This window comes from Pseudorca crassidens, chromosome 17 (genome assembly GCF_039906515.1).
Source record: "Pseudorca crassidens isolate mPseCra1 chromosome 17, mPseCra1.hap1, whole genome shotgun sequence".
Taxonomy (NCBI): Eukaryota; Metazoa; Chordata; class Mammalia; order Artiodactyla; family Delphinidae; genus Pseudorca; species Pseudorca crassidens.
Window position 1 is genome coordinate 67,281,802 of NC_090312.1, and position 20,971 is coordinate 67,302,772.

Genomic DNA, 20,971 nt, shown 5'->3' on the forward strand with positions numbered 1-20,971 from the left:
AAACTTAGGGAAAATGAGATCAATTCGATTCTCATTTAGTTGGCTTTGTTCCATGTAAAACAGAAGTAGTACTCAATTTCTCTTTGATGATTAGAATAATGGCTAAGCTCACCAAGGCTAGAAATATGGATAGTAATTTGAATATTCATAATCCATGACTCGGTAAAAGGAAAAGAATTAGCTATATCAAAAATATACATAAATATCATAAAAAGAGTAGTATTTGAAACCCAGTGAACATGTAACAAAACTATTTTGAAAAAAAAAAAAAACTCTTGTGTTGACCATTTTCATGCTATATACCCTGTTAAGTGGCTGGCTGCAAAAGAACCCCTTTAATGATCAGGATCGATATGGTATTCTTTAAGCCACCATTCAGTTTAACCATAAAATTATGTGTATTTAAATAAATCGAGAGTCAGTAACTTTTATGTTACAAGGAAAATATGACATCCTATAGCTAAATATTTTGAACACCTAACTTCTGCTTATTTTACCTTAATTACAACATTATGCTTTGACATTAAATGGAAAACATAATCTGATTTATCAAAAAAGATTACAAAATTAGTACTTTCAGGACACATATTTATTTTCCAATTAATTTCATTGATCTTACAAGCAGAATAGTATCTTGATCTATTACATTCAACAATACCAAAAAGTTTACAACTCTGGTGTCAATATCAATAATTACTAAAAATCGAGCAAGCAATTTACAACTATCTGCAGTTAAGGAAATTAGATCCAAAAGGCATGTAACAGCAATAACAATAAAATAGTATTTGTGTTTAGACATAAATAGCCAACATAAATTTAGTACCTCAGGCATTTTTCTAATTTATACAAATTTTGGAAATTGAGGAGCACATTGGCCAGTCCACGAATGATCATGAAAGAGAAAATACATAAATGTGCCTATTTTGCTAATAGTGTATGTTCAGCACTTTAGCTTGACATTGTGTGGTACAGTTATCCCTTCCAAGCATTAGACGTCAATACTACATATGCCTCAAGCTCTTTTACAGATGAATGATCTGATGAAGATGCCCTCATTTCAGAAACTAAGGTCATTAATGTTTATCTTCACTTGTAACATTTCAGAAGACTTGCTGAACCTAAAGAAAGCCCAGTCTCAGAGTGCTGGATGAACAGCGACACCTAGTGGTCATTTTGCCCCTAAACAAATATCTTAAAAGTATAAACTCAAGGGTATCCATGAAACAAGTGAAATTGCCACAAATGCATCACCTTTAATAGCGACACAAGCCTATTTCCAATGAAACTGTATCTGAAAATCATAAATACTTTTAGCAGATTTTCTCTTGATCAGTAATAATACAAATTTAATGAAAAGCCAGCATTGGACTTTGAATCTTTATTTTTAATCAACAACCCTTATATAGGTAAATATCCTCCTTTGTAGATTTTTGTAAAAATCCAATTTCAATTTCTTCATGTCTGAGTTCTTGTTCATAAAAGGATGACATAAAGAACTCTGAAACACTCTGACCTACTGAATAATCAGTGTTGTGGCTCTTTTATGAGTACATGGTTTGGAATGTCCCAGAAACAAATTCAGACACTCTATACAACAATGCACTGAGGTTCAAAATCAAGACATTATAAAAGCTGCCACTCTGTTCATTATTATTGGATTGAGTTTACACTGGAGATGTTATTAATTTTTTGGAAACAGAGAGTATCCAGTTCAACAATATTTTCTAACACAACTGATTCATGAATTATAGAATCATTTTACCATCAAAAAGTCATTGTTTAGTAGTCATGACTGTTTCCTGTTAATGAAAAAGTTGGTAGGTACATTCTTTGGCCATCTGCACAGCCCATCTGAGGCAGTCCAAGCAAGCTTCTGCTGTTCGCTGGAACCTTAGCTCACCATTCCCCATACGTGCTTCCTGTCACACCTAACACTGCTCCCCACACCTTTCTGGCCAACTCCAGAGAAACTCCACCTTCCTGTCACCAGGAAAGATTCTTCCTGAGCACAAACTGTATCTTGCAGTTCCATTATTGTTCATGGGACACACAGGGTTTTTCCCTTCCAGATGGACTGAGGCACCCCCTAAAGTGCCCATGAAGGAATGAATGAAGTGAATATAGGTGGAAATGAAGGAATATAGGTGGAATCACTATGAAGTGAATATAGGTGGAAATGAATATAGGTGGAAATGAAGGAATATAGGTGGAATCACTATGAAGTGAATATAGGTGGAAGTGAATATAGGTGGAAATGAAGGAATATAGGTGGAATCACTATCTATCGACTTATTTCATCTCCCCTAAATTAATTGCCAAGGATCAAGACGAGATTTTCTCCTTCCCTGTAACCTTTTAAGGCTTTGTTGATGACAATAAATAGATGCAAGGTTTAGACAACAGTTTTTGCATTAACACACCAGCCTCCCTAAATGCAGAATGAGACTATTTAACACTCCCAGATCAACGAAATACCCACTCCCCAGCCACATGCCATGCTAGCAGTTACCTGGGACATTCACCTAAATGCCACCTGTGGGCACAAAAGGGCTGGAGAGACAAAGACTCCCAGTGACTGTTCACAACAGTCTACAGGAGTGATATCTCACAGGCACCTTCGAATTGGGGAACCATGAGGAAATTTCAGAGTTTCATGTAAATGCTAGTCAGACATGTTCCAGTAGGCATCTCATGCCCAAGTAGGTAATCAGTTAATTTTAATAAATTAGTGACTGTGATTTATGTGCATTTAAAATTAACACTAAGGTCAGATTAGGTGCTATAAGTGTAAAGCCCAGGGTTTTCTCCAGCCAACTCTCTGCAGTAACTCCCCAGTCCTCTTTTTCCAAGGTCCTCAGCTACAGGAGGATGCATGGGCTGTAGCCACAAGTAGTCAAATATAATGTTTACTAAGGGGACAGGCAGCCATGAGTGGCATCGGAGGCACCTGGAAGTTGCATTCTATTGTCATCATTATATAGACTTCATTCTCCCTTTTCCCCCTTCTTTGTCCCTTTGCCTCCCTTATTTCTGCCTAAAGCTAACAGTGAGAGTAGGAAGCACTGCTGTGCCCTGCTGCTATCTGAACTCCTGTGTTGAGTAACAAAGATGATTTCTGAATTCCAGGAGAAGATACTGCTAACTATTCAACACTCAACACACCCAGATAGTCTCAGATGAAGAGTTATGGGCAATCATAGGTTATTATTACTGTCTTCTCATAATAATAAACTTCTCCCCCAAAATCACCCAGAACTTGAACTGACATTTTGAGCGAAAGGTCTATTCTCTACCTGTCAGCATTCACATATCTTGACTTTGCACATGTTTTAAGGAGGAATTAGTTCAGGGTTGCAAATAAGTCCTCTCAAAGTTACCAGCCCACAAAACCATCTTCATTGCCTCCTCTCCCTGCATAAACAAGCCAAAGAGTAAAGGAAATTATGCGTTTTACTAGCTGCCCAGGGTCATTCTTCACTGGGCCTGGAAGAGTGGAGAAGGGTCTAGTTGAATGGCTAGATGAGTTGCCGCCACCAGATCCCCAAAAGCCTAGAAATAATTTCGTCTGGGTCTGAGCACTAATATCATGCTGCCAAGTCTCTTTCTGAAAAGCATAAAAGCAAAATATCCCATTCCTGCAAGAAAACCAACCACAAGGATGGTGCCAAGAACTTTTGGGGCCCTTTTCTTGGCCACCCGGAATGCGGTTGGCAACACCGCAGAGATTAATATATTGTTGACATGTCCTAAAACCTTGTTAAATGTTTTTCTCTTCAAGACACGCTCGTAATAGGTTTCCAAGTTCGGTCGCTTTCCATTTCCCCAGTTTCTCCTTGCAAACCCCAGGAACTTCAGTCGATGCAGTGTAACAGCAAGCGAGATGTCAGCCAAGGTGAAGGATTCCCCGCAGAGCCATGGCTGGCGGCCCTCTTCTAATTAGAGAAAGGGACATGGAGGATAAGGGGCAAGCACGGCACAAATAGACTTTGGTTGGCATCTTTGGTCTTAGTCTTGACGGCAAGGGTGAGGGTAGCAAAAGATGAAGGCCATGGTACATTTTCTTGACAATACTCAGCAAGTAATTCTATGCTTTAAAAAAAAAAAAAAGTCCATGCAAATGTATCCCAAGCTAAGGGAGACTTGTTTGCCATCTGTCAGGCACCTGGGTCCCTAGGTGCCACTAGAGCCACTTGAGCTCAAAGCCTGTCTATCATTTTGAGGAGTGGAGAGCCTCCAAGCCAAAGGAGTTAACAGATATTTCCTTCTGGGTTAAGAAAATGACAGGTGTACGTTAGGAAAATCCATGTGTCACTCAGTAGTTGCCGCTTTTAGTGACTTATTTAGAAAGTCCCTATTGTGAAGCAAGTTTCAGGTAAAATGGTCTTTAACTTTGTTGTCAATCAGAATAGTGCAAATGGTCCATATGTCTGCACCTGGGCTTCGTCGTGAAGCCAGGTTCACAGGTGCAGCCGGTGGACGCTCACCAGCCAGCCTGCACATGTGCACAGGCTGCTTCCATGTTATACTTTACTTCAATTTGCAGTTTTTCTCCCTGCCTGAGGAAAACACTAGAGGGAGCGTTCAAGCAGGTACTCAGGTTATTCAACCAAACTAACTCCTTTAATTAAAATTTGTGAAACAGGCCAGGTAGGAATCTACGAAGCATCACTTAAATTGTGCAGAAGAATTCTTCACCAGTCATATTTCACATAGATGCAGAGTTACAATTAGACACCTGGGTTTTGCTGAATTTGACACCTAGTATTGTTGCTATCATAATTTAAACTGCCCATGAGTACTAACAATTAAAAACAGATTACAGAATGTTTTTGGTGAAACCTAAGAATGTTCCCATAAATACTCCTGATGTCCAGAAAAAGAGAAAAAGGACACAAATGAGAACCTACCTGGGGTTTCTTCATTTCTTCTTTGCAACTCAGTTTCAACCTGATCCAAGACTTTCTCCAATTCATCAAGAATTTTCTTCAAATATTTGACATTGTCGTGGTCAAGGAGCTTCGACTAATTAACAAAAATAACTTATAGGTTATTTATGCCTGTAAAAGTAATCAGCGTAGAGCAGAGCAGATACAAACTCTTACAGAGTTGAAGCCTGTTTATTCTCGACAATGAGAAGAAATAGAATAACTGTGTTAAAGCAAAAGCAAACCTGACAGAAAATGCCCTGGCTGTGAAAATATCCCAGGGGTCAGACCCACTGTTCACTGGCAACTCCTGTGGAACCAAATGATCAGAGAGGGCAAAGAATGTGAGGGGCACAAAGAGACTCCTCTCGTGCCCAACTCCAGAATGGAACGTCGGCAGCCTTCAACAAATGAATAACTGAGGGCTCAGAGATGCGAGAGGAATCTGAATGCAGTGAGTTAAAGAGCAGGTAGAGGGCTTCCCTGGTGGTGCAGTGGTTGAGAGTCCGCCTGCCGATGCAGGGGACACGGGTTTGTGCCCCGGTCTGGGAAGATCCCACATGCCACGGAGCGGCTGGGCCCGTGAGCCCGCGTACCGCAAAAAAAAAAAAAAAAAAAAAAAGGGCAGGTAGAGAGTAAGGAGTGTTGTATGTGCAGGCGTTTCTCTTGAGAAGCTCACTTATTTAGCTCATGTAGGATAAAGGAGGCTGGGAAGTAGAGGCAGGATTGGGAGTGCTGACGTTTGCTAGATTTTCAACATGGGAGAAGCTTTACACAGTTTGTTGGAGGAAAGAATCAGCAGAAAGAGAAAGGCTGACTCTAAATGATGAAGCAAAGACCTGTTCCTCAGGAGGCAGACACATCAAAATGGATTAACTCAAAATGGATTTAAGACTTGAAAGTAAGACCCGAAACCATAAAACTCCTAGAAGAAAACACAGGCGGTAAGCTCACTGACTTGGTCTTGGCAATGATTTTTTTAAATCTGACACCAGAAGCAAAAGCAACAAAGGCAAAAATAAACAAGTGTGACTACAATAAACTAAAAAGCTTCTTTCTGCACAGTAAAGGAACCCATCGACAAAACGGAAAGGCAACCTACTAAGTGGGAGCAAATACTTAAAAATCATATATCTGGGCTAATATTCAAAATCTATAAAGAGCTCATATAACTCAATAGCAAACAAACAAACAATCCAATTTAAAAATGGGCAGAAGATCTGGATAGACATTTTTCCAAAGAAGACATACAGTGGCCAATAGATACATGAAAAGATGCTCAACATTGTAAATCATCAGGGAAAACAAATCACAACCACAGTAAGATATCACCTCACCCCTGTTAGAATGGCTATTATCAAAAAGTCAAGAAATCACAAGTGTTGACAAGGACGTGGAGAATGGGGAACACTTGTGTTCTGCTGGTGGGAATGTAAATTGGTGCAGCCACCGTGGAAAATAGTATGGAGGTTCCTCAAAAAACTAAAAATAGAACTAACATATAATCCAGCAATTCTACTTCTGGGTATTTAGCCAAAGAAAAACAAAAACACTAACTCAAAAGATATCTGCACTCCTGTGTTCACTGCAATATTGTTTACAATAGCCAAAACATGGAAACAACCTAAGTGTTCATCAATAGATGAAGGGATTAAAAAATTGTGATTGGTGTATATAGAATGGAATATTTTTCAGCTATTAAAAGACTGAAATTTTGCCATTTGCAACAATGTGGATGGACCTTGAGGGCATTACGCTAAGTGAAATAAGTCAAGGAGAGAAAGACAAATCCCATATGATCTCTCTTATTGGTGGAATCTAAAAACAAACAAACAAATAACCAAGCTCATAGATGCAGAGAACAGACTGGTGGTTGCCAGAGGCAGTGGGGTGAGGAGTTGGAGAAATGGGTGAAGGGGATCAAAAGGTACAAAGGAAAAAAACTGAAAGGCATGTGGGGTATATATATTAAAAAAACAAATAAACTCGCCTGTAACTTTATTGGTATAAAAAAGTCATAGATAGAGGTCTATCTGCCTCAAAGTGGAAAAATACCTGAAATGACAGATTCCTACAATATTTTATTAACTTGCTTTTACATTTTATAAGTTTCCTTGGCAACCAGCATGAGCAATGACTGCTTTTTAAGCAATTGTCGTTAGGTCTGAATATCAAATCTAATAAAGAAAAATTCTTTCTAAAAGCAGAGCCTAAGCCGAAGGTAACATGTGTTCTGGTGACTTGCGATAGTTCATAGACTATGTTCTAAAAAATAGTGATACTGTACAAGAAGTAGAACATTTAATACAAACAGCGGATGTCAGTTGAGGACAGCCCGGTTTACTTACCTGAAGTCGCTTCTGTTTTGCAATGTACGCCTCTTGTAAATCTGGGTTTTCTTCGGCAAGTTTTTTCAGTTCAGACTCTGTATTACCAATTTGGCCTGATAACAAAATCATTTTTGAAACAGAAAATTATTTCCTCCCTTCCATAAAAGAAACAAAGAAAAGCAGGGAAACTCAATGGTAAGAGCATAAGCCCTGGGGTCATGCCCTTCCTCTGACTCAGACTCTGTGTGCCTCAGTTTCCTCACTTTTAAAATGGAGCTATCCGGTGCTTTGTGACCACCTAGAGGGGTAGGATAGGAAGGGTGGGAGGGAGACGCAAGGAGGAGATATGGGGGTATATGTATATGTATAGCTGATTCACGTTGTTATATAGCGGAAACTAACACACCACTGTAAAGCAATTATACTCCAATAAAGCTGTTAAAAAAAAAAAACACTACAGACAAAGTCTACATAAATAAATACTGCACTCTGTTAAAAAAAAAAAGTTCAATGCATGAGACCCCCTATGCACACACGTCTCTCTCTCTCTCTCTCTCTCTCTCTCTCTCTCACACACACACACACACACACACACACACACACACACACACACACACACACACACACACACACACACACACTGGAGCAACCAGTTGTTCTTTTCTTCCTAGTGACCCTCTACTCTTTTTCTTAAGATCCTCTCTCACTTGTAACATTCTGACTTTCCTGAACTATAAGGGTGACCTTTCAGCTATTATATTACTAAGAAGAATGAATCAGGAAAAGAAGAAAACTAAACACCCATCTTGATCCTTTCATTATCCTCTTAAAAGGGGGTTTCTACCTCTACATTGTCCCTCTGCATCAAAGGACCCTGCCGCTTATCTCAGTAGGTGGGAGCTGCTAAAGTGAAAGACCGGTAGAACCTTGTCATGGCAAAGCCCATTAACAATTCCCAGGAAATAAAAATAGAATCTGGGTAAATAAATAAATAATAAAATAAAATGGAGCTCTCAGAGTATCTGCCGCACAGGCTGAGAATGAAACGGGAGGCACCGTGGAAAGGCATTGAATGCAAAGCCCAGCACATCGTAAGTGCTTGAGCAGCGCAGTTCTACCTTTCAGTACCTTCCAAGTTTTCTGTAATAAATTTCTATGGAAAGGGAAGGGAAAAGCCTTATTTAGAGAAATATTTACTCTAGGGAAATATAGTCAGAATACTTGTTTCAAATCATATAATGAGTATTTCTGAGGAGAAGGAGGAGGAACAAGAGGAAGGTGAGAAGTTGGAAGAGGGAGGAGAAAAATGCAGGGAGGGAGAGCAGGGCAGGGAAGGTAAGAGGAGAGGAGTAAGGAGGAGGGGGTTGAAAAGAAAGTAAAGTAGCGTCAGTAAGAGAACTGTAAAGGCGAGGTGTGATGCAACAGAAAGAACGCGCTTTCTGGAATTGAAGCTCTGGGCGTGAGTGTTCCTGGTCAAAACCCCCAGTTTGATCACAGCCCCTTCCCTTTCCAATCCCCTGGGCCATGGAGCACACCTCCTCACCTTAATTAATTGTTTGTATCTTTGTATCCCAGGCACTGACCCTTCCCTATCCTCAGGGCAGGAGGAAGGAGAGAGCTGGAGGTCACAGCTCAACCTCAGTGAATCTCCGATCACTAAACTCAGAGGAAGAGTAATGGCTACACAGCCTGTAGCCCAGCTCTTCACATAATGAAACAAAAATTAAAGACCAGAAATGTGAACTCAGTCACCCATAACTCCCAGCAGATCCCAGCTTTCCTTATTTCCTAGTCCATTTGTCCATGAGAACATGTTACGTTCTCTGCTTTTCCACAGGCCACTCTTCTGAGTTTTATTTAAGCTTGGCCCTCAAGGCCAAGAGCTGGAAAATCAGGTCCTGTAGACAATAAATGTCCAGCTGAACAGCTGAAGCACAGATTCATCTGACTGGTGCGCGGATCAATATATAACATGCACATCCATGAAGCAGACTCAACAACCCTGCCCCCAAGTCTTCCTGAGGTGTGCTAGGTCTCAGAAATGAATTAAAAGCAACTTGAGACGGAATTCTAGGTCTTTAAGCTCTTTACATACTGCGAATCCTTGTTGTTGCATAAGCTGGGATCATGGAGTCCACGGTTAGCTCGGGATGTAAAATGCAGCCGTGTGTATAGGCATCCATGGGCAGGGAGTCAAGCAGTTCTCGATAATGTTGCACCCGTGGGTAGTACATGCTTCCTTTATCAGGCATTAACCTGGGTGTTTTTTCTAAAATACACACACAAACACAAACATTGAAGGAAAAGTTACAAACAAGATGTTACATCCCAAAGCAAGAAACAAAAAACTCCAGCCCCTCTACGTTAACATTTTCAGTATTATATGAAGGGATTTAAAGGATGATATCTCTCCAGCCCAGACATTCAAAATTTGAATCGGACTGAGGTACCAGACCAGATTCCCAAACCACGACCACACTTCTCCACCTTGCAAATCACTACTCTCAAGGTCTAGTTTTTTATGCCAACTCCCCTGCCGAAATTTCGCCAAACTTCCACAACTACCAACATCTGACTAAGTCAAGTTGCCTTCCTCTGTGCATGCAAAATTCTCTGTACATACTCCATTATAGCCCTTATCACCTTAATTAGTTGTTTGTATCTTTTTGCCCCATAAACCCCTTCAGGGCAAGGAACGTATGATCCGGAGTGTAGCATAGTGTCTCATACATTTTAGGCCCTTGGTAAATGTTGGTTAAGTGAATGAAGGCTCATTATGGAAAGATGATCAGGGACCACACCTTCCCAGGTTCCAGTTAATACCAAGAGTGATCCCATTGACGCTATGTGAATGGGAATTGACAATCTTCGTGGAATTCACCAGCAATTTCTCATATTTTATCTCTGGAAAGTGGGCTCTACATAAATCTTCATTTGCTGGTTAAACTCTAAACTATAGACTCCTTAAGGGCAGGGGCCATGTATTGTTCCTTGTTGAATCCCAGTGCCCAATATAATGTTTGGCTCATAGTAGGTGTTGAATAAATTTCAATTAATGAATTAATATATTCCCAAATTGCTAGTTATTATAGAATATTTGAGCTGCAGAAGCTCTGTAGCAATTAATGAGGACACTGAGATATATAGGCTGAGACATTCTCCCAAGATCCCACAGCTAATTAGAGGCAGACCAAGAACCAAAGTCATTAACTTCTAATGCAGTGCTCTGTTTTATTACATCATTGTAACATCTTCAAAGGGTTTACTTCTCAGAGACTATTCAAGAAGAATAAAAATGAACCATGTGATCCAAAGGTCAGGGCTAAGTCCCTACAGAATCTATTCCCACTTCTGACTCTCAAACTTCCCCTAAAAAAAAATGCCAACAAGCTTATTAATCTAACAGGTGAAAAGAATGACCTCAACTCTATTCATTTATTTTTTGCTTATTCACTTATTCATTTAGTTTGAGTTATTTATTTAATTTGGAATCCTTTTGAGCATCGCACACTCATTCATAAGCATTGACAATTCAGAGTTGGTTGGAGAGTAAGATTTCAGGCAAGATCTCATAATGCCAGACCAAGTAGTACAAGATTTTAAGCCAACAGGCTATTTCTGACTCTCTAAGAAAAACGAACATGGATTACTCCTCAAACCAGTGGGCAAATGTTTAATTCCCTGCTGGGGGTCCAGTTCTGAAGTCTGCATTAGAATGACCAAGAACGAAGGGTCAGCTACATTCTGCTCGTCAACCGTGAACTTGCCCAACTAGAGCACACTTCCTTGCTGACTTTTCAGCCCAACTAGAGCACACTTCCTTGCTGCCCAACCAATGCATGGTAAACGTTCCCATGAGGATAACAGACTGGAGGGCTTCTAAGGTCCTTGAAATTCTAAAGAGTTCTCAACCTTTTGTGTGCCACTGACCTCTTCTCAAAATAATGTTCTTAAATGCACAAAATACAAGACATAGGATTGCAAAGGAAATTGATATTAAAATAAACTATCAAAGTAATTTTAAATTATAAAATACTAATATGGGTGTCTTTTTATTAATACACTAACAAAAGCTAGCAGCAGTTCTAATAACTACCATAATTTCAAAGTAGTGATGGACATAAGTGATATTTTAAGATATCTGCAATAACTTGATATGCCATGAACACATCACAGTCACATGAACATACGAACAAAGTCACAGGCACTCCTGATATTGCTTTGGATTATGCCTACATTGGAAATGAAAGGAAATGATAAATTTCTGTTTGAAATTAGTGAAAAATAAAGATGTAATTTTTTCCCGTCTAAGATATCAAATGTCCTGAATTCTATTCACAGACCACTAGCGGTAAAAGTTCTCAAAGTATGGTCTAAAAACCCCTGGGCTTCCTGAAGACACTCTCAGGGGGTCTACAAGTCAAAGCTATTTTTATAGTAATACTAAGATGTTAATTGCTTTTTCACTCTTATTCTCTCTTGAGTGTATGACGGTATTTTCCAGAGCCTATACAACATGTGATAACTCCATCACTGTGGCATTAATGGAATGTGGGGTTGTATAGTCTTGTATTTTAAACTATTCTCAATTTTAATTTCTAGTTTGATAGATATTGATAGATAGAACACATAAACAAAAGCTCTCAAATGTCTTTCTTAACTTTTAAGACAAAGGGGCCTTGAAACCCAAATGTTTAAGAACCACTGTTCTGGGGGGTCCAAGAACCACAGCTTAATAACCATAAATGATATGACATTTTAAAATGCCTCTCAAGTGGGTAAATCTATAGCTACTGGCTCTGGCTGCTTTCTTGTGCCAGGCCGGGGGTTTGTCTTCAGAAGAGCATACGACTTCCTTCCTGGGAAAGCGAATAAAAGCAGGAAAAACAACATCTAGTTGCTTTCTGGCGAAGGTCCATCTGGCCAAGTCTGAATCCAAAGATTTGAATGCACGAAAGTAATCTTCTACTCAGTGCTCCATTACTATATAACTATCTCCTAAAACACTTTGTCAGGCAGAGCATCAGATACCCACTGAACCCATGTTCTTTTCCAAGCTCACTTTCTCTCTTCAAGGACACCCTGTCCAGTATCACACATCCAATGTGCCACCAGCGCACAAAAGTGTCCAGTGCCTCTGGAAAGAGAGTTTTTCAAAAGACAACGGGGAATTTCCTTTGAATTATACAGAAAATCTTCCCTCTCATTCTCATTTTATTTTCCAGTCCTTCCATAAAGCATTTTTGTTACGATACTAAAAAGAGAAAATCTTTTCTTGGTATTCTACCTCAATCAGGAGTGAGAAGGCAATAGAAGGGTTACAGGGTTTGAGAAACAGGCAATAAGAATAATTCTGGGAACTCTTCATTGGGGTGGAAGGTTGCAGTAGTGGAAGCCAGGATCAGTGACTAAGCTGGAAGAATAAATAAGTACATTGGCATAAGACCTGACGTTGTAGAACTGAGTAGGGACAAAGGTAGGTCTTGTACTGCACCTAAATTTAGGCAGCAAATTAGAAACAGGCAGATGGACATAAAGCAGAAAGATGTGATAAACAACAAAGAGAGGAAATAAAAGAACAAAATTCTAAATCAAAAAGAAACAATAAAAGCATTCTGTAACCATTTAATGGGGACCAACAGCTCCATATATTCTCAAGTCCCTGTACTGTTGGGTAGAATAACAATGGCCCTGAGCCATTAAAAAAATTACATTCAGTTTCCCCAAGAGCAAAAACTAAAAAGAATCTAGGGGCTTAAAGGCATACATTTTAATTATTTTCCTAAATTGGCTGCTTTGATTTCCTACACTCCCCAGTGAGGGCAGATAAAGGAGGCATTATTATGACTGTTTTCTAGAAAGATACCCCCTAGGTCTATTTGAATAATTGTCAGGTCTTCCTTCAATGAGAATAGATTAGACTTCATTTCTATCTCTATCCCTTTGCCGATTTTTTATTTTACTTAGATCACTTAGTGATGACATTGGTACGTAAGATAATATGCAGCATGTAGCTGAACAAAATTGTACCCTTCAACTAGTCATACACCAGGCTATTAAAAAGATAATAATGGTAAACAATTAAATTATGACCTGAAGCAAAAGATATGGTTACAAACTGACTACAATTCAAGGCTGCCATAACTTCAGAGCTAGGAAGATCAAATCTAAACACAGATGAGAAAAAACACGAAGTCAAATTACACAACTTCATTACACACATCCAGAATTTTCTGAGACACAGCCAAATTTGTAGCAAGATAGTCAATACATTTTATACCTTAAATGTTTAACTACTTTTTAATTGGTAGTATATTTAAAACTTTTATAGGAACATTCATAATTGGGGGGCAAAATTTCTTGATCAGATAGTTTGTTCCAATTATTGTATACACATAATATAGAACCAGGACCTCTGTAATTTTAACACCCCATCCTGTTCACTAAAATTGAACAAATCAGAGAAAGTTTTTTTAATTACTTTTTAAAATCACTTTTATTGGCATAATCATGAGTTTTAAAGACTCATTTTCTTTTCCTTACCATATACCATATTTTCTCTGCACTCAGTTACAATCCTTTGTGCTAACCTGCAATTTCAGTAGATGTGCGAAAAAGTGTATAATGTTATTCAACTATATATGAGACCCTTTTAGTAATAGATATAAAATTATTTATTCTATGACCTTAACAATAATTGAAAATTCCTTACATAAATAACTATATTTTTAATATAACAGTAATTTCAGAATGAATATTATCTTTAAAATCTGAGTTGATTTTCAATATATATTGATAAAACTATATTTATAAAATAAATTTATATTTCCTAATCAGACGTAGTATGTGAGACTTTAATATATACCAGAATACTTGGATTATTTCCAAACCAAATTCTTTTCCTAAGAATACTTAAAATGATATATCTAGACATAAGACATGGGGCATAGTCTTCAGAGAACTGTTATAAAACATATTAAATTACCAAAATTCAATATTCACCATATGACATCCTTGATTCCAGGTTACCAGTGATTGGCAGTAATAAACAGTATATATTCTAGTATTTTGTAGTTATTTCATGCTCTCTCTTTTTTTTTTTACTTCTAAAAATCTGAATTTAATTGGGATGCCAGATTCCTAGCAATTTACATTTTTAATTTTCCAGATAATTTGGAGATTACATGCTCACTTTTTTTTATTATTTGGTGGCCAAGTTACAGTTCACTAAAAGAGATTATGATATACCAAAAGGATGTAAATATGTAAATACTGATTATACAGAAAGGTTGAGAAAGGTGTACAGGTCAGCAAGCCATCATTTTTAGTACAATCCCCAGTTGATAGACTAATAAAGGATAGCAAATAAGAGCAAAGGAGATGCCAGTTGACTACACTCTGTTCTTTAGATGAATGGATACACTTAATTAAAGTCTCTTATATAACCATGGGCAGCTATACACCTCATGAAATCCATTCACTCATTATCATTCTAATTTGTCACCTTTCCTCAAAGTTCCATCCATAATTGGTCAAAATGCTGCATGTTCCAACCAGTTCAAATATAGCAGGTCACAATTTGCCATGTTCTAGACAGAATCTATACTTCTGAAACAACTTGAAATCACACTAGTCTTTTATTTCATTGTTGGCTTTTGTTGGTAACTTATTAGCAGGCCAGGTCTCTCGTCCTTCATTAATGCAGCTGATTTTTTTTTTTTTTTTTTCAGTATGCGGGCCTCTCACTGCTGTGGCCTCTCCCGCTGCGGAGCACAGGCTCAGTGGCCATGGCTCACGGGCCCAGCCGCTCCGTGGCATGTGGGATCCTCCCGGACGGGGGCAAGAATCTGCGTCCCCTGCATCGGCAGGCGGACTCTCAACCACTGCGCCACCAGGGAAGCCCTGCAGCTGATTTTTTAAAACAAAATTCATATACTACTTTTAGCCTTGTTAAACTTTATCTTAGTTATTGTTCCATTTTATTGTCCATGAGAAGCATTTCATAAGCTAGTCATCATTTCAACTATCACAGCTCACACATCTGCAAGTATAATAGTGTTTCTTTGATGTCTTTATTCAAATCATTTAAGGAATTGTTAGACTCAGTCAGAGAATAGAAGCCTAAAAGAACACCAGGAGAGATCCCTGTCCAGGCTGACATCTGTTTTCAATAACTCATTCATTTTAATCATTCAAAAGTATTTATTAGCTCCCATTAAAGAACAGTCACCATACCAGGCACTGGGAATACAGTTGTTAATGAAACAGGCACTGTCTCTGACCTCGCGGAGCTTACAGTGGTCTACAAGTAATTGAAATAATTAAAGTGTGATAAAATTATCATAGGATAAGTGAAATGAGAGAATACAGCTAAACAAGCAACATGGTATAAGAAATTCATAAATGAATATTCTTCATTATGGTGGTTTATTCATCAGAAAATGTGCATTACTTTCATCTAGCCGTATATGCTCCTTCATTCCACAGGGGTATCATATGACTTAACCTCAAATGCTCTGCTTAAATCAAGATACCCTGTATGTAGAACTATGCCCAGCACCTAATAGATTCACTTTTTAAAGTGTTAAAGACATTCTCCAGTAATGTAAAACTTAAGCTGTTTCCTTTTCATCGAGATACTCAAAAAATATATACTTTACAATTTTTTGACAACACATTCTAGAACTCTGCCACACTTGAAGACAGTAATTTATAGCACTGCTTAAAGCTTAAGCAATTATTTAATGCACAGTAATTTGTAGTAGTACTTCTCAAACTTTTATGTATATATGAATCACTTGGGAATCTTGTTAAAATGCAGATTCTGATTCAAGAGACTTGCAGTAGAGTCTAGAATTCTGCATTTCTAACGAGCTCCAAGGTGATACCAGTGCTGCTGGCCCATGGAATACGTGTTAAGTAGCAGGAATTAGAATTCAGCCTCCCCTCTGGTTAACAATTGGGATAACATTTGTCTCTCTCTTGTCTGGCCCTTTTCCTAATCTCCATGAGTTCTTAATGATAAATACAAATTATCTAAATGATCATTGTGATAATGCTTACGTGTTTGTTTCTTATTTTAACACTTTGACACAAACTTCATCTGGAGACTAGACGCCTGCATTTATATAACTGTTTTCTTACTGTCTTCATAGCTACCATGGGTTTTAGTTCCCTGAATCTTAATCTTCCTTTACTCTTTCCAGTTGAATGACTACTCTCCTTGGGAAATGGGAAAGAGTGAAATAAGAGTTGATTGGACTTGCTTTATCTCTGCAACTGATAAAATTATATCACCTAATCCAAGAGGACAAACAGAAACGTCAAGTCACCAAGGATATGCAACCAGTTTGCGATAGCTTCAGATTAAGAGCTAGAATTCTCGATTGTCTACTTATTCTATTGGTACAACCAGAATTAAAGTCCTTAGTTTCCATATTTTCCTCTTAATGTTTAGCCCACAGTACCTTCTCCTCTGATTCAATAAATAGTAGTAAGAAAAGGTCAGTATTCACCTTGAGTAGGACTCCGAATGCATTTCAGTTTTGCTATTATATAGTCAAAGAAAAAGAAAAAGCCTAAAAAAAATTTGATGAAGCCTAATAATCATTAACATTACTATACTGTAAAGTAATACTGTATATTACTGAATATCTTACAGGAGAGATAATGTCACAAAGAGGAGGAGAATGGTAGTAATCGTAGTTCAAGGGATGCTAACAAAAGATTTAAACATTTTCATTTGCTATATCCTTTGAAAGTTTTTGATGATTTAAAGTAGAATTCTTATGCAATTATTTTGTCTTATTCACATTATTATAATCACTTCTCCCAAGAAATACAAATTATTATTCAACAGACTTGTCCATTTCCAAAAAGCTCAAGATTGAGAAAAATTGTCTTAAATCAATTAGCCCCCATTTCCTGTTCAGTCCCCAGCATTTAGACTTATAAGGAATAGCAAGTAATGATGGATGGAAAAGCAGTTTAGATCAGTGGCCACCTCCAATCAAAATCTTAGGGAACTAAACACTTGGGTTAAGAATAAGGGAAGCCCACTGCTAATTTAATTCCCTGGGGTAAACTCCCCCCAGCCCCCATTTAGGTCCTAAACCTATCTTTCTTCTAAGTACCTCAGACTTCTTGGGGCCTTATAATTTCCTTTCTCAGCTTCCAATAATTCGGCGTTATATTCTGGTTTTATCTTGCCCAATTAACATCAACATAACTGGTGGCAGGTGAAGAGTAACTGGATCTCGTCGTGCAACTTCTTTTTCAGAAGAGTACTTAGCTGATAGCTAAGAGCCCTCTGTTCTGCTCTCAGTTCTGTCGGTGATCAGCTGTGTAATCCTGGGCAAATATTGAAGCTACAGTTTACCTCAAAGGCTTGTTGTTAGGAAGAAGCAAGACAATGTGTAAGTGGCAATGACTATGAGAGATGGTCCATGTAATAGGAAGGTTTGGATTTGAAAGGCTTGCGTTCCAGCCCTAACCTACCATAAAATAGCTATGTTACCTTAGGCAACCACTCTGTTTCTCCTTCCTCATGTACAAAAGGGGAATAATTAGTCTACCATGCCTATCTCAGGTTGCTTTTTTTTGAAGACTGACTAGAACAGAAATTATAAAATGTCTGACACAAAACAGGCTGTCAATAAATGATTATTACTTTAAATCACTGTACAAACTTAAGCCCTATAATTCCTCACAAAAGATATAAAAATTCAAACCATACAGATGTAACAAGAGCAAAGATCTCCAAGTATACCAACATTCTAATCTCCCTTGCCTAAGATTTATTCCTCTTTTTCCCTCTTATTATTCTTAAGGTAGAACCATTTAGTAGACTAAATGAAACTGATTTTCATACTGTTCATTTAAAATCAATATTATGAATTTGACTTCAAGGCTAATAAATCACCACCACAAACCATACACCTGCAGGGTTTTTTGCAAGTGAATTTAAAAGGGAAGTTCCGACATTAAAATTGGTAGTTTACGTGAAATCTTTTCAATGGAGTTACAATGGCTTATACAAAATTTATTTTATTGACCCATTTTATATTTGTGTGCTTATGGAAATGGAAAAGGTTGTTGGCACTAAACCACCATCATGAAACCAAAAAGAGGGGAGGAAGGGAGGAAATAGGAAGGAGGGAAGGAAGGAAGGGGGAAAGGAAGGGAGGGAAGGAAGAAAGACATATATTTGTGTTGAAAGTAAATCCAAGAAATCACAAATAGCCTTAACATTACCATCCAGGAAAGTCTGTTCAAGATAATCAATGATCTGAGTGGCCTCACAAATAATGTTTTCCCCGTGGATAAGGACGGGCACTTCTCCAGTTGAGTTCAAACGCATAAACCAGGGCTCATTGTGCTCACTCAGGGGCAGACTTACATCATGTTCCTCGCACTTCAATGCCTTTTCAGCAATTACCAAGCGCACCTGGAAGAGTTCACACTGGTTACCACAACGCGTGGAGGCTTTTAATTAAATGACATCCCTGGATACCATCAAGCAGTTCTTTTGTGCTTCCCTGAGTTATTAATATTTTCAAGATTCTTTTCAACTATTCCTGTTCCTGGAATTAACAAGTGAGATATATTCTAGCGTCTTCCTCTTATAAGTGAGAAAAGATAATTAAGTAATGAAAAGGATTCTGGCTATATTCAGTCCACAGTCACCCTCTTCATCACTACTACTTTCTCGGTGTCCTAAACCTTACGATGTGTCCTCCCCATAATAAGGACCTGAAACAGATAGGCTAGGCCTGTTGAAGAGAGTGAATGCGACCAAGAGTAAACGAAGGAACCCTAGACGATGTGGTTGCAGGAAGGCGCTTCCCTCTGCCTCGCTCTCCACGGCCCCGGAGACAAGGCCTCCCGCCCAAATACCGAAAGCGATGCTTTTTTGTTGCATTTCACGACTGGTAGTGCCTTTGCACCTCAGACTGATGCTCCCTGCTCCCCTACAAGGCGCACCCCCGCCCCTCAGGGAGCGCCCGCCGGGGTTAGGGCGTCGGAGGCCTGTTTCTAAGTGGGCCGGCCTACCCGGGCAACACCCAGAGGGAGCTGTCCCGGTGCTGAAACCCGATCCGCACCGCCCGCCCGGCGGAGGCCTTTACCTTTTGAGAGCTGAAAGAATGCGTCCAGTGGTACAGAATGAGCTTAACCTCCGCGTCCGACTTGCCTTCAGCCATCAAGGGCGCTCCCCCTCTCTGCTCGTCCTGCCTCCGGGCCATTTCGGGGACGCGCGAGCGCGGGAGGGCCTCGCCTGTCCGCCCTTTACTTCTCCCAGCCACAGCGCCCTGCAAATCGCCCTTAGCTTTGCCAGGATGCCACCCGATGCTCCGGGAAAGAAGAGTTCGCGCAGATGAACGAACAGACCGCTGGGAAGTGTAGTTTCGTGGGCGAGAAAGCTGCGGGGGAGAGTCTGCGCACAGAAGTCACCTGGGAGGTGCAATTGGACGTTTTTTAGGGAAAACGATCTCAAATATGAGTCCCTGATCATTTAAGATGAGTAATGGAAAATGTTGATTGCAAATTATTCATCGGTTTTGTAGATGGAGTAGAGGTTGCTCAGGCATAAAAGCATCAATTTCCCAAGATACTTAGGGGTCCTCTTGGAGAGTCTGTGCCTTTGGTGGAAGGGAAGTTCCCGGTTTACAGACAAAACAACAGGATAAAGATTTATGAGTTCTCATTAGAAGATGCTATTATGCGGTCATGTAATAACAACAATAAAAATAATAATAAATCTCATAAACAATGGCGAATTAAAATAGCCTAGTTAAACACAGAAAATATTTTGCCCATTTAAAAATTTTTTTAAACTTATTTTATTGCAATATAATAAAATATTATAAATATTTAAACAAGTATAGTTGATTTACAATGTTGTGTTAGTTTCAGGTGTACAGCAAAGTGATTCAGTTATACATATATATATGTATATATATATATACATATATATATGTATTCTTTTTCATATTCTTTTCCATTATGGTTTATTACAGGATACTAAATATAGTTCCCTGTGCTATACAGTAGGACCTTGCTGTTTATCCATTCTATATATAATAGTTTGCATCTGCTAATTAAACACAGAATTTTTAGAGCAGAACGACTTGGGTTCATTTCCTAGTTTTTCAATTTTCACAATTTTTGAAGTAGAGATAATTCTATTTCCCCCCATAAGGTTTTTGTGAGAAATAAATAACTAAATACAATGTTAAGCACTCAAAACAGCCTAGCATGTTGTAGACACTCCATATTATGTACAAGTTCAGTTGCCTTATAAACATTCTCTTTATAATCATGGCCAAAATCATAATTTTATGCTAATCTAGTTGTTACTATTCACCTCTCAAAATTTAACGTAATAGTAAATTAGCAAAATTTCTCTTTCAGTCAATATGTATTAATATGACCATGAAATGAATGCTTGTATAATTCATCCAGCAAATGCTTATTGAGTACCTACTGTGTTCCAAGCATTGTACTGGGCCCTGGTAATACAAAGTTGTATAAGACCTGATACCTGGCACCCAAGATATGTCTGGTGGCAGAGACAACAAAATAAACAGACAACCACAGTGGAGATGAGAACTCTCAGTCTTAGAGTAAACACAGGTACTAAGAGAAAAGAGAGGTAGGCATCCAACTCAGGTCAAAAAAGGCCCCCTAGAAGAGACAAAATTCTCACGAGGTCCTTCC

The 20,971-nt window shown here is 38.7% G+C and overlaps 1 protein-coding gene across 2 annotated transcripts; it reads right to left on the reverse strand.

The window, feature by feature from the left end:
- Window positions 1-571: 571 nt before the first annotated feature.
- Window positions 572-19,630, reverse strand: GDAP1 (ganglioside induced differentiation associated protein 1). 2 transcript variants are annotated; one of them, XM_067712026.1, is made up of 6 exons: window positions 19,381-19,630; window positions 18,509-18,701; window positions 9,351-9,524; window positions 7,274-7,368; window positions 4,908-5,022; window positions 572-3,932 (listed from the first exon to the last, which is right to left on the reverse strand). In XM_067712026.1, exons 1-6 carry the CDS (start codon window positions 19,495-19,497, stop codon window positions 3,550-3,552), a joined length of 1,077 nt encoding a protein of 358 aa, XP_067568127.1. In that variant the 5' UTR covers window positions 19,498-19,630; the 3' UTR covers window positions 572-3,549. The 2 variants fall into 2 exon arrangements, with proteins under 2 accessions (XP_067568127.1, XP_067568128.1); XM_067712027.1 differs by having other exon boundaries at window positions 18,654-18,701; window positions 19,381-19,470.
- Between the last annotated feature and the right edge of the window lie 1,341 nt (window positions 19,631-20,971).